Consider the following 14,238-nt stretch of genomic DNA (forward strand, 5'->3'; position numbering starts at 1 on the left):
ACTTAGATGGCTGAGAGATCAGATGGCCTCTCCAGGTGGCATGGGCCTCTCCAGGTGGCATGGGCCTCTCCCAGCATGGCCGCTGGATTATGAGAGGGAACGCCCACAAAAGCAAGCCCTTCAAGAGGTCAGGTGAAACTTTAAGGCTTCTTTGACCTAGATCAGAAATTCCAGACCATCACTTCTTGCTAGATTCTTCCTGGCCGAGCAGTTCACTAAGGCCAGTGCAGATTCAATGCAGAGGAATTTGATTCTCTCTCTTGGTGTTGACAATAGTGTGTAGCATAGGGAGAAAAGGAATTGATGGTGGCCATCTTGGGAGACTAGCTACCACAGTATAAATGATGAATTTGTTTCAACTTAACTAGGATATTTTTACATTGTTAATAGTGTATGAAAAATATCTACAATAGTCAAGTGTTGCCCGTTGTTTTGATTATTGTGTCTATATACTTATACAGTGGATTACTTAGAACACTGAATATTTTTGTCCACTTGTTGGCCCATTTTTTGCTTAGGTTCATTCATGGAATTGGACGATCGGGTGATATTTCTGCTGTGCAACCAAAAGCTGCAGGTTCTAGCCTTTTGAACAAAATTACCAATTCTTTGGTCCTGGACATCATAAAGTTGGCTGGTATGTACTGTTAATCATAATACTTTTGGCTGACCAGCCATACACCCTTTTGCCTAATATGTTTTATTAATGCCTCTTTCCAAATAGGTTATAAATGGCTTTTGAAAAGATATATATATATATATCTATTTATATATATATATATATATATATATATATATATATATATATAGATATATATATATTTTAAACCCTTTAGAAAAAGATGGAAAATCAGAACCATAAGCCAGGAGGATGAATTTGGCAGTGAGCCTCCTGAGACCAAGGACAGAAGAAGCACTAAGTCTATAACTCTTACTATTTAATTGAAGAAGTATATCATTTCTTCAAGAAGGGTGCTGGTTTTTCAGTGGAATAACTGATTTCTCTTTTACTTCTTATTTTTAGGTGTCCATACAGTGACCAACTGCTTTGTAGTTCCTATGGCAACTGGTATGAGTCTCACCTTGTGTTTCTTAACATTACGACACAGAAGACCAAAGGCAAAATATATTATATGGCCAAGAATAGACCAGAAGTCCTGCTTTAAATCCATGATCACTGCAGGTAAAGGAAGAGGAGTGGATATATAATGCAGAAGATTCAGACTGTTTATATAGAGATAGATGAGTGAGAAAGAAACTAAGCGTGTTCCTATTCCTTCCTTTTATTGTCATAAAATACACATAACAAGATTTACCATTTTAATCATTTTTAAAGGTATAGTTCTCTGACATTAAATACATTCACATTGTTGTGCAACCATTGCGTAACACCAGCTCCAGAACTTTTTCATCGTCTTAAACTGAGTCTCTACCCATTAAACAATAACTGCTCCCTCCACACTACCCCCAGTTCCTAACAATCACCTTTCTACTTTCTGTCTCTATGAATCTGACTACTCTGGGTCCTTCATGTAAGTGGAATCAAGAGTATTCGTCCTTTTGAGACTGGCTTATTTCACATAGCATAGTATCTTTTTTTTTTTTTTTTTAAACTAAAAAAATTTTTTTTTTTAACGTTTTATTTATTTTTGAGACAGAGAGAGACAGAGCATGAATGGGGGAGGGGCAGAGAGAGGGGGAGACACAGAATCAGAAGCAGGCTCCAGGCTCTGAGCCATCAGCCCAGAGCCTGACGCGGGGCTCGAACTCACGGACTGCGAGATCGTGACCTGAGCCGAAGTCGGATGCCCAACCGACTGAGCCACCCAGGCGCCCCTAGCATAGTATCTTTAAAGTTCATCCATGTTGTAGCACGTATCAGAATTTCTTTCCTTTTTTAAGGCTAATATTCCACTGTGTATATATACGTATATCTATGCATATATATATATATATGCATAGATATACGTATATATATTTCACATTTCGTTTGTTCATTCATTCATTGATGGACACTTGGGTTGCTTTCACTTTTTGGCTCTTGTGAATAATGCTGCTATGAATATGGGTGCTTAAGTACCTGTTTGAGTCTCTGCTTTGAATTCTTTGGGGTGTATACTCAGAAGTGGAATTGCTGTATCATATGTCCCCATTTTAAAGAATATGATTACCCGTCTCACAAGATTGTTTTGAGTATTAAATAGGATGGCATATGAAATGCCCAACAGCAATCCTTGGAGCATAGACCGTGCTTCAGGAATGGTTGTTGCATATACATAAGTGGAATACACATAAATTATTAGCATGAATCAAAGTGTAAGGATACAGGGGTACCTGGGTGGCTCAGTTGGTTGAATGTCTGAATCTTGATTTTGGCTCAGGTCATGATCTCATGGTTCAGTTCATGGGATTGAGCGTCAGACTCCACACAGCCTGCTTGGGATTCTCTCTCCCCCTTTCTCTCTGCCCCTTCCCTGCTTGCACTCACGTGCACACGTGCACACACTTTCTTTCTGTCTCTAAGTCAAGACAGAAAGAAAGAAAAAGTGTAAGGATATAGACATTATTAAGTATAAATGAGGCAGAAACTCTACTTTGGTATTTTAGTATTTGGCTTGATTAATTCAAGTCGAAATTGGGAATTTGAGGTTAATTTTGAATGGCCTCAGTGTGTTGTATGAAATGAACTGTATTAGGCTATAATTAAACTGTGTGAGTAATCCTAAAGAAACTCATGTAAAGGGATTCATAGTAAGGACATATAGCAGAAACTGATAGACTTTTAAAAAATATACCGATTTATTTTAAGTGGCATAAAGTTGTTAAGTCTGTTTATTTATATCATGTTAACCAAAGAACTAATAACCAAACTTCTGGGAAAGATTGCCATGTTGAAAAACTGGAAACTTTTCCAAAAGATGTTAGGATTTGTACTACAATTTATAGTTTATCCTTTCTTAGGATAGCCTAATTCTTAGTAAATAAGATAGTTGTATCCTCAAAAAAAATTTTCATTTTAAAAAGTTTTAAAAGCAAAAATAAGATCGTGTCTAGAGAATTTGAGAAATAATAGAAAATCAGCTGTAATTAGGAAGCTACTTATTGAAGTAAAGTTTTGTGTGTTTGTTTTGATAGCTGTGAAAATACAGGTATAAAACCTGGACATCTCTGCACCAACATAATTGAATTGATTTTATAGTGGCCAGGTTTTTATATTTCTGTAGATAGAATGCAGACAACTTGATATGGATTTTAGAACACAAAACTACTTGCTCATAACTGTGCTTTAATTTGTTGTGTGGTCTTGTGAAAACCACTCAATTTTCCTAAACTTCAGCACCCTTATCTTTGACACGAGTGAGATCAGCTAAATGGTTTCTAAATCTCTTACAGCTCCTAAATCCACGAATCTAGTCTGCTGTGGATTTGCTATTTGGGAAGACTCAAGATGTAACTGCATAATAACTTTATGTGTAAAATTTCCCAAGTTTAGTTTCTATCCAGTTTGTAAGATTTAAGCACTTAGATTTTACTTTTACCCTAAGTACTTACTAATATTACAAAATAATTTAGTTATCTAAATGCTTTACATGTTGGGATGAGCACTGGGTGTTGTATGGAAACCAATTTGACAATAAATTTCATATAAAAAAATAAATGCTTCGTACATTATTTAGTGTATATGTTGCACATACAACTCTTAATGTTCATGGATCTCTAAATATTCACCATACAAGATTACATAGTTATTATTTGGGTAGACCTTTGAGCATATGCTAGTTAAGTGTACTAATTCAATTGACAATTGGGAAAGTTTTTGTATGTAAGTTATAGAAGACCCTTGTAAACTATGAGATGGGTCAGTGATCATTAGGCTACTAAAATGCATTACTTTTTCCTTAGTAAAATACTAAGTTGATTGTGATTTGTTTTGGTACTTGAATTGTATTATTTTTTTGTTCATTCCTGACATAAGGTGAACTTAGAATGAAATGTTGCCAGAGAATGAGTAGATTTACTTTTCTGTGGTCTGAAATTGTATGTACTAAGTGATCCTTTTATCAATGACTGTGTAATTACTTTTATAGGTGTCTATTTGACATTTGTTTTCCTTCCCAGAAATAGGCATATCTTTCTAGGCATATCTGAGTGTTAAATAGTTTTGTGGTCCTAATTGTGGTCTAGGGGTCCTTCACATTATTTTGACCTGCCTTTGACTCGTACCAGTATTGAGCCAGGTCTTTATCACTAGGGGAGGGTTCACTGACCAAATCAAATATTTAGAGTTCTTATGCAGAATGGCACTGTTTCCTGGAGTTCCAGGATTTTTCTTACTTTCGTTTACCTAACACTTTGATCTCGGATTGGCTTGGTTAGGTTTTGAACCTGTGGTGATAGAGAACGTGTTAGAAGGTGATGAGCTGCGCACAGACCTGGAAGCAGTGGAGGCTAAAGTCCGGGAACTTGGGCCTGATCACATTCTGTGCGTTCATTCTACTACCTCCTGTTTTGCTCCAAGGGTGCCTGATAGGTAAATAATTTGTAAATACTGTCCTGTAGATGTTGATTGGTCTTTTAAGTGAAATGCAGACCTACTAATTGTCAAACATGCTTAAGTAACACGTGGCAGTAAATAGGTGAATGGACCGGTGGAGAAACGACAGTGGTGTGGGAAAATGAAAATTTGGATAGAGAAGTTGGGAAAACAACTAGTAGCAAGTGGACCTGAGCAGACGAAAAACATCTCTGTTTTCTTGTTTGTTCCTGTTTCTAATCTCTGTGTATCTTTTCCTCATTGTTTTGTAGAAGTTTCTAAGCATAATGTTGGATTTACTTGTTTTCATTGCTATCTCCATTTCTTTGATCTTACAGTAAGTTTTCCTATGTAAGAACTATCAGTATTAACAGATTTTTAAATAGAAAATTTTAGGATTATTTACTGCCTTTTGAATTCTTTTAATTGGAAGATTAACTCACATGTACACTCAAGTGTTCACAGTGGATGTCTTTACATTTTGAGAAAAATGCATACATTTAAGAAAAGCAAGGACACTTAGGTCACTCTGTTGTTAAGCATCTGGCTTCCGCTCAGGTCATGATCTCACAGTGTGTGATTTCAAGTCCCACATCCCCACATCGGATGAGCTGGAGCCTCGCTTCAGGAGAGCATTGCTGCTCTCTTTCTCTCTTCTCTCCCCCTCCCTCTCCCTCTCCCCCTTGCTCACTTGCACCTTTCTTCTCTCAAGAGAAAAGGGAAGAAAAGAATAAAGAAAAGCAGAAAGGGAGAAAGCAAATGTTTACTCTTTAAAGGGTGTCCACAAATGTTTATTCTGGAAATGTAATAGGCCTGAGTATAGTAATACAGATGCCTAGTTTTGACAGCAGCTGTTTCATTTGAACCATTTTGAACTGATGTGCTAATAATTGGTGAAAACTATATTGACTTGGACTATTTTTTTTAGGTTGAGTTGTATATACTTTAGTTTTAACTCATGGAATCACATACTTCAGCAGTAATGAATGTATGTTAATTTTTATCATTTTACTATTATTATTGCTATTTATTATTATAGGCATGTTTTAAGAGACAATTTTAAGAGCATGCTTTTGAAAATTTACCTTGTTATGTTACTCTGTGGATTCTATTTTAAGATCATGTTACATATGCTTTTGTTGTTTATTCGTTACTTACCAATCAGATTTTAAATTTGTATTGAAATATTAAATAAACATCTCTATTGTTCTTCATTGATGATATTGCTATCTAGAAGAATTTTAACGTGATAGAAATAAATCCCATTTCTAAAAACAGCACATGGATATTTGTGATAGATTTTTTTAATGTTTATTTTTGAGAGAGAGAGAGACAGAGTGCGAGCGGGGGAGGGCAGAGAGAGAGAGAGAGGGAGACACAGAATCCAAAGCAGGCTCCAGGCTCTGAGCTGTTAGCACAGAGCCCAACGCGGGGCTTGAACTCACGAACTGTGAGATCATGCCCTGAGCCGAAGTCAGATGCTGAACCAACTGAGCCACCTAGGGGCCCCTATGTTAGATTATTTATGCTTGAGGATAGTTTTGTTTCATTTTGACTTTTTTTTGATGTTTACAGTATGCTTGGTGTAGGGTTAAGTATTTTACATGTATTATCTCTTTTGGAAACAAATCACAAAAGTTTTTTATCCGTGAGCAAAATTCTCATGTGCCATTATTTTTAGTTGTGTTATAGAATGACTGTTTCTGGTACGGGTGAACTTTAGGAAAATGGTAATACACAGTTGTAGTAATATGTTTGAACTTCTGATTTTATTAAATTTAAAATATGATTTTATTTCATTGCATTAAGCTTAATTCCTTTATAGTCTTAATTTGAATAGTTGTATATATACGTTGTCTTTATTAATTCATTTGACAGAGTATTGTGGGGCAAAATCAGTCAAAGGAAATGTAATAAAAAAGGATATCATTTTTTCTATTTGACAAGCTGATCTTCAGTTGGCTGCTAAGTTAGAATACAATTTGATTCACATGTAAGATTTTTTGTCTCTCCTTGCCTTTCATTAAATACCTTTATACACGCTCTAAACATGAGCAGACTTCCTCAATTCTGAGTATTTAAAACTACTCACAAGTGATTCTTTTTTCTTTTTAAAATAGTACTTTATGTTGTTATAGTATCTTACTGTCAAGGAAGTTTGTTATTAAGGAATGCTTTCATTAGAACACAAACACATAAAAGTGCATTTTGTGAAGAAAATACTGGGGTATATCCCAGAAGGTCTAGTTTGTTAAAAACGACATCTGATTAATTTAAGTAGTAGAAAGGTTCCTGTGTCAATTTGTGAGCTTTATGAAAATGAATGATAAAATGACTCTTTAATTCATAATACTTTAAGGAAGTAGATTGAAAACTTCGGACGAATGAACAGAATAATGTCAGTCCTATCTGTACTTTAAAAACATATTAACGCGTATCTACTAAAAAAGAAAACGTATTTGGCAAAAGTAAGTAATAAAACTATGTAATAGATATTTGAAATACATCCGTGTGGGAAAGAACTTTTACTGAATAAAAGTCCTTTGCTTCTAGATTCTTTATATTGTAGAAAGAACATTTTTTAAAAATTTAACTTTATTAAATCATAGGATTTAGTCTTAGCTTCGCAGCACGTGAAGACATTTCTATTAAGAGATCACCTCTGTCACAAGTAGTAGTTAGTTTCTCAGAGGAACATCATTTATTACATTCTAATTGAAATTTATTACCTTACTTTACATAGAGTTAGACTCTCAAATTGTTTTAATATAAGGAGTGTCAAATGAAAAAGTAAGAGTGAATTTAAAACTGGCAGCTATTTAAAAGATACTTTAGTTTCCAAGTTGTTGGAAAATGTTATTTTGGTACTGAAACGTTTTAATGTTCTGTATTTTTTAATACATTAAAGTCTACTTGAAAATGTATTTTTTACTTTATGAGATGTTAAATGTGAGATTTCTTAAGATTTCAAGATATGCTAATTATTTTGCAGATATTAGCTTTAGTATAATAAGCAACCAAAAGCGTTTAAAAATGAGCATACCACCTTGTAAGGGGTCATTATAATCTGCTTCTTGCTTTATATATATATAGGAAATTTTAAAGTGATTTAAAAGCTACCATCTATGTAAGTTTTTATAAATACCCGTTTTCTCATTTATTGGTAACATTATTTTAAAAGCTTTTTTAGATTTATCCTAAAGTGCCTGCTGCTGAATTTTATGCTAAAATTCTGATATAGAAATTTCAATTTTCCCATTTTTTTCCTAGTGTACATTAAGAATAACTATTAAATTAGAAAAGTTTTCACACTGTAATTTATAAAAGCACAGTAAAAATATGTCTTTCTGTTGAATATTTATGTCTGTAGATTAGAAGAACTGGCTGTGATTTGTGCTGATTACGGCATTCCGCATGTAGTCAACAATGCGTACGGGGTGCAGTCTTCCAAATGTATGCACCTCATCCAGCAGGTAAGAGAGTTTAGAAAGATGCGTCAAGAAACAATGATTTTAACGTATTACAGGATTATTACTTGTTTTTCTTACAACTTAACGTAGTAAAATCAACTCTGTAGCATCTTCAACTTCATGGCGGGTTAGAAATTAGCATTTTATAGCCACACAGTAAAAATCATTCTTCTTTAATGGTAATCGGACTACTAGCTTTGGTCAAGACCAACACAGAAATACTTCAGTAGCTTATTTTTTGTGACTTTCTGAGAACATTTCATTACCAGTATTCTCATTTTTCTAATCTACTGGATTATTGTCTTTTTTAAGCTATATTGATGATTGATTCCATATTTAACATTTAAGGAACCACTGTACCTCATTATCCTAGGCTGGAAGTGGCCTCACTTATAAACATTTTAGTGTATAGCTATGGAATTGGCAGGGTTTAAAACACGTGACGATTTTGTTTTTACAAGCATCAACTAGATCCTGGTCATCTGTTTTAGATTCATGTTTTGAAAATGTGTCTGGGCATCCCATCCCGCTCGGAATAAGAATCTCGCCGTGACCTGCAAGGCTTTGTGTCTTCAGGCCTCTGCACCTTCTCCAGTTTCATTTACTTGTGCTCTCCCTCCCATCCGCTGTCTCTGGGCCTAATTGCCTTTTTTTCTGTGCCTCCCGTGTGCCACATATGTGTGCACTGCCCTGTTTTTACTCTTGCTCCTTCCTCTCACTGGATTCCTCTTCCAGAGAGTTACTTGGTGTCTTACCTCTCTTGAAGTCAGTGAGACTCTCTTAGACTCTCTGTCTAAAATAACAGGGTCCTGTGTCTTGCCTGCATTTTCTGTCTCCTTTTTTGTATTTTTACCAGAAACATTGATTTTAAGGTACACATTTTTCCACATTATAACATCCCTGAAATTGGGGTGTCTTAGAATCAGTGGTGTCTGATTAACATTGTAATGTTAATTGGTAATGTTTTTTCTTACCTAGTAGTGTGGAAAATTTGAATGCTTCTTAAAATTGATGACCTCTTGCTCTGTTTTTCATAGCACTTCATAGCATTTGATAAGATATTTATTTTTTTATTGTCTAGTTATTGGTAGTAATCAGAATTAAGGTTCTGTTAGGGAAGAGACTTTGTGACTTTGTTTTGTTCACTGTTATGTCTTCAGTATTTAAGACGGTCTCTGGTACATAGTTGATACTCAATAACTGGTTACTGAAAAAACTGGATGAGTAAATGAAGTATTATAGCTACTACAACGATTATTTATACTGTATGAGGATGTGGATAGGCGTTATCCATGTATGGTGTAAGTTACATAATTTGTACGCATAATGTTGTGAATCACATACTCAGTTTTGGCACATGTGGTTTGTGTTACGTGGGCAAGACTTAACTCACAGATTATCTGTGATCTCCAGTGTGGTGGTGAATGTTTCTTAGCCAAGTAGATCCTATCTGGAAAAAAAAATTTTCTTGGAGCATGCTGGTATCATCTCTCATATAAATGTGGTTTATATGATGGTATTAGCTGATCTGCTTAATTTTTTTTTAATTTTTAATGTTTATTTATTTTTGAGAGATACAGTCCGAGTGCAAGGGGGGGTGGGGGTAGGGCAGAGAGAGGGAGACACAGAATCCAAAGCAGGCTCCAGGCTCTGAGCTGTCAGCACACAGCCTGATATGGGGCTTGAACTCACAAACCGTGAGATCGTGACCTGAGCCAAAGTCGGATGCCACTGACTGAGCCACCCAGGCGCCCCTGCTTAATTGTTTTACTCAAAGGTTGTACCAGTTAGGATGCAATTGGCTGCAAGTAAAAGACACCCAACTCAAATTAGCCTAACCAGTGAGGAAATCCATAAGTTTACATAACGCAAGAAGTCCAGAGCTGGAGTGGGTGGTAGGCATGTTATGTCAAGGAAGACCATGCACCATTTCTTCCATATCTTTTTGCATTATTCCTGAACTTTTAAAGAACGTTTTCATCACAATTCTAGGCTAGATTATCTCCAATGTGAATGGTAGCAGAGAAAAGCTGTATAATTCTCTACACTGGAAATCTTGAAAAACATTTTATTTCAGTGATTTGTTTTTATGTCTCCTCTCCCTTTCCCCTTTTCCTCTTTAAGTTTTATCAGCCTCAATTCTTTTGAAAGTTAAGCACATCAGCATTACTAAAAGTTCAGAAGAGTGAGGAAGGAGTAGAATATCACTCATAAACCTGTACACTAACAAGTACCCTTAATAGTTTGTGTCTACTTTCTTCTCATTTTTATATGTATATTCCTTTTTTACAATAGTGACAGTCGTTGTGTACATTTAGTGTTAACTATTTTAAACTTAGTGCAAAAAATATTTAATTTTTATAGATTACATTTCTGTATTCTCCACATGCCTGTGAAATCTTCATAAAGATCATTTCAGTGATTCCAAAACATTCACTCAGATATTATATATTTAACCCAGAAGTGCTTAGTGTTGTGGTGCCCATGGTATAATCTTGAATACTGGAAAATTTGGCGGCATAACTGGAGAGATTAAGACAAAGACAGTGCGTTCCAGGATGTGATGTAGAAGGTGCCCGTGGAAGTGTGCTTCATGAATGCCTGCCTTTGTCGTCCCCTCTCTTCCTTGGTGAGGTGAAAATCTTAACCAGAAAATAACACTTTAAGATGGGTGGGTGAGTGGTTTTTAAACACAGCTGTTGTATTGTCGCAGATACTGTATTACCTTCTAAAATTAGCAGTTCTTAAAAAAAAAAAACAACAGTACTCAAACATTTGAATTTTCCCAAATTGGCCCTCACAAAGAGAGGTGTTGGTACTGTGGCTTTAAACTAAATAAATATTTGGGTCTTTTTGAGTGCCACTGCTGTTTCATGATGTTCTAGAAAATTAAAGTTAGCTTTCATTCATCTCAATAGTTCTTAGTGATATATGTACCATTTACTGAGTACCCACCATGCGTCAGGCATCCTCCTGGACTTTTAAAGTTTATTAGCTCAATCCTAACGACTTAAGGTGTACTTATTATTTCTGTTCTATAAATGAAGAAGCAAACTTAGAAGGATTAAGTGACTTGCCCAAGGTCCAGTAGCTACAAAATGGCCCATGTAGTTCAGTGAGGCTTCAAAGCCCCATGTTTTCCTTTAAAAAACAGCATGCTGAAACTGTAAACACTTCCTTGAGAAGACAGCAGTGTAGTAATCAAACCGTCAGTGAAGAAAGAGCTATAGCTACAGCGTGTCAGCTTATTTATTTATTTTTATTTTAAAGACGCTGCCCCAGGGTGACTTAATCCTCAGCACAGAAAGCATTCTGGTATGCACGTGTCGTTGAAGTCAGCTCTGAACAACCTGTGCTTCTGTTTCTATGCTAAACTGACTCATTTAGAAGACTGATGGAATACGGATAGTAGGACGGATTAATGGAGAAGGATGTGGTAGAGTCACAAAAATACATAGGATTAATCTTTTTAGAGTCAGAATGGATTGTAAGGCTCCCGAAGTGTGGGAAGCAGTGGCTTCGCTTGTTAAGAATTTGAGAAAAGGGGCGCCTGGGTGGCTCAGTCAGTTGAGCGTCCGACTTCAGCCAGGTCACGATCTCGCAGTCCGTGAGTTCGAGCCCCGCGTCGGGCTCTGGGCTGATGGCTCGGAGCCTGGAGCCTGCTTCCGATTCTGTGTCTCCCCCTCTCTCTGCCCCTCCCCCGTTCATGCTCTGTCTCTCTCTGTCTCAAAAATAAATAAACGTTAAAAAAAAAAAAATTAAAAAAAAAAAAAAAGAATTTGAGAAACGGCTTGGATCCTCTGTCTCCTTCTCTCTCTGCCCTTTTGCCCTGCTTTCAAAAATAAGTAAACATTAAAAAACAAAAGAACTTGGGAAAAGTAGGTATTATACTACTTATTCACAGACCTAATTCTCAGTTCATTCAACACACATTTACAGGGTTTCCCTCTGTGTGCCAGGCATCAGGTTAGGCACTGGGGATACAGGGGCGAATACAACAAAATCCTTATGTTCACGGAGCAGAAGCAGACAGTAAACAATAAGTACGACGGGCCTTGATAAATGCTCTGGATCGGGAAGGGGGTATCAGATTAGATGGAGCGATCCAGAAAGTCCTCCCCAGGAAGTAACGTGAGCAGAGCCCCGAGTGATGGGAAGGAGTAGGCCACGCAGCTCTTTAGAGTCCAGACAGGCGATAACAGCAAGGGCCAGGACTCTGAGGCAGGAGTGTGCTTGGGGTATGCAAAGAACAAGGAGGCCAGTATGGCTGGACCAGGGCAAATGAGGGCGGCAGTGGTAGTAAAGGGAAGTGAGGTGTGTTAGCATTTGGGATTTTATCCTTGGTATGGTCGTCAGCCATGGGAGGGTTTTGAGCAGGGGAGTGATGTGTGATTTACGTTTTTTGACCATCATTGTGGCTACTGTGCGAGTAATAGACTGTAGGAAGGCAAGAGTGGAGGGCTGCTGCAGAGCTCACATGAAATAAGTTGGTGGCTCAGGCCAGGATGGTAGCCATTAAGGTGTTCAGAAATGGTTAGATTCACATGTATTTTGAGAGTGGCTCTTACAGGCTGTACTGATGAATCAGATGTGAGGTGTGAGGAAATGAGAATTCAGAGCCCAAGGCTTCAGCTTGGGCAGTTGGAAGAGTGGACATGCCATGGGAATAAGAGTTTATTTTATAAACCTGGGCTCTTCCTCCAGATTACCTAGGTTTTAGTCCCTGTTGTATCTTTGATTACCTTGGTGACTTCTAGTGAGGTGCTTTAACTGCCTGGATTTGAATCCCAGCTGTGCTGTTAATATTAAGTACACTCCTGACCTTGGGCAGGTCACTTTAGTTTTATTGTCCCTTAATTTTCTCATCTGTAAAATAGCAATTATAGTAGCATCTACCTCATATAGTTATTACAAGGGTTAAGGATGTGAAGTGCTTAGAACAGTACCTGACGCACAGTAGGTTCTCGATAAATACTGGCAGAAATTATTATATGAACAAGTATCTGTTTTATTTGCTATCGTTGTCCCTAGAACCTTGGACAATGTTTGGCAGCTGATAGGTGCCCAGATATTTCTTTTGTGAATAAACAAGGAAATGAATGAGCTGGTAATTGACAACCCTTTCCTTCATAGAACATGCTCGTATGATTCCCGTTTTATTTAAAAACCCTTTCAGCCTTCTGGTATTTTTTTCCTCCTCATTGATATCCTCTGACTTCAGTGAGTGGGTCTAGCTTGCTTTTTTATCTTTTTTGCTAAGCAATTTATCAAACCATACTTGATGGATATTAACTAAACTTACTATGGTAATCACTTCATAATGTATGCATATATCAAATCATCGTGTCGTATACCTGAAACTTCTACATACCGTGTCAATTATATCTCACTAAAGCTGGCATCTTTTCGCTTAAAAATTTGAAAAAAACCATACTTCCACATTTTTTTTGCAAAGTTTCATCTTTTAAAAATATTTAGATATACACTGAATATTTAGATATTTGTTCTGTTTCTTTGATAAAACCATCTGTTTTTCGGGAGCCTGTTTGTCTTCTTGCCATGGAGTGTGGTAGTGCCTTTTATGCTCTCTGGGTTTTAGCGGTGAGGGGATTCTAGCAAAGTCCGATGCAGTGATGGTTCTCTTACACTCCTGTACCTGATTTAGGCTCATGTTTCTCTCAGGAAGCCTTGGACAGTACTGAAGTGTTAATAAAAGACAACTCTTAACTGTTCCTCTTTATTTTTACCTTCTACTACTTTGTGTGCTGTTCAGTTATTCTATTAGTCTTTGTCCGCTTCTCTCTGTTTTCCTGTGATACAGTGAGATTTTCTTTGATCATAGTTTATGAGGAAATTAGAAGAGTAGTAGGGAAAGGTTGAGATTGAAACAATCATGCAGTAGCTTCCGAAGTAGTCTGCTTCCCTTTCCTGCTTTTGTGTTTCTGCCGATTGCCTGGATCTGGTCTCTTAGATTAGGCCAGCTATCTGCTCCTTCTATTCTCCCTGAGATATGGATGTGGAGGGAAATTGTGAAGATGAAGGTCAAATGTGGTTATATTAATAAGAATGTAGATTGTGAATACAGATTGAAAATCTGCCACTACAGATAAAGAAAAAAAACTATCTTAGTTGAAATTTAGATAGTATCTCTATTTTTAAGAGGAGAAAATTGAAGCACATCAGATAGAAGGTCACAGACTATGTTGGATGGGGACTAGAACTTAGTTTTTACAT

The 14,238-nt window shown here is 36.7% G+C and overlaps 1 protein-coding gene across 2 annotated transcripts in view; it reads left to right on the forward strand.

Annotated features, from left to right (window-relative positions):
* The window catches only part of SEPSECS (Sep (O-phosphoserine) tRNA:Sec (selenocysteine) tRNA synthase), a 37,087-nt gene that overhangs the window by 2,962 nt on the left and 19,887 nt on the right, over nucleotides 1–14,238 (forward strand). For both annotated transcript variants that reach the window (XM_058722944.1, XM_058722945.1), the window contains exons 3-6: nucleotides 519–637; nucleotides 1,025–1,183; nucleotides 4,378–4,531; nucleotides 7,905–8,007. In XM_058722944.1, the coding sequence (XP_058578927.1) occupies nucleotides 519–637; nucleotides 1,025–1,183; nucleotides 4,378–4,531; nucleotides 7,905–8,007 (535 nt within the window). The remainder of the gene's footprint in view (nucleotides 1–518; nucleotides 638–1,024; nucleotides 1,184–4,377; nucleotides 4,532–7,904; nucleotides 8,008–14,238) is intronic.

This window comes from Neofelis nebulosa, chromosome 3 (assembly GCF_028018385.1).
Source record: "Neofelis nebulosa isolate mNeoNeb1 chromosome 3, mNeoNeb1.pri, whole genome shotgun sequence".
Lineage (NCBI taxonomy): Eukaryota > Metazoa > Chordata > Mammalia > Carnivora > Felidae > Neofelis > Neofelis nebulosa.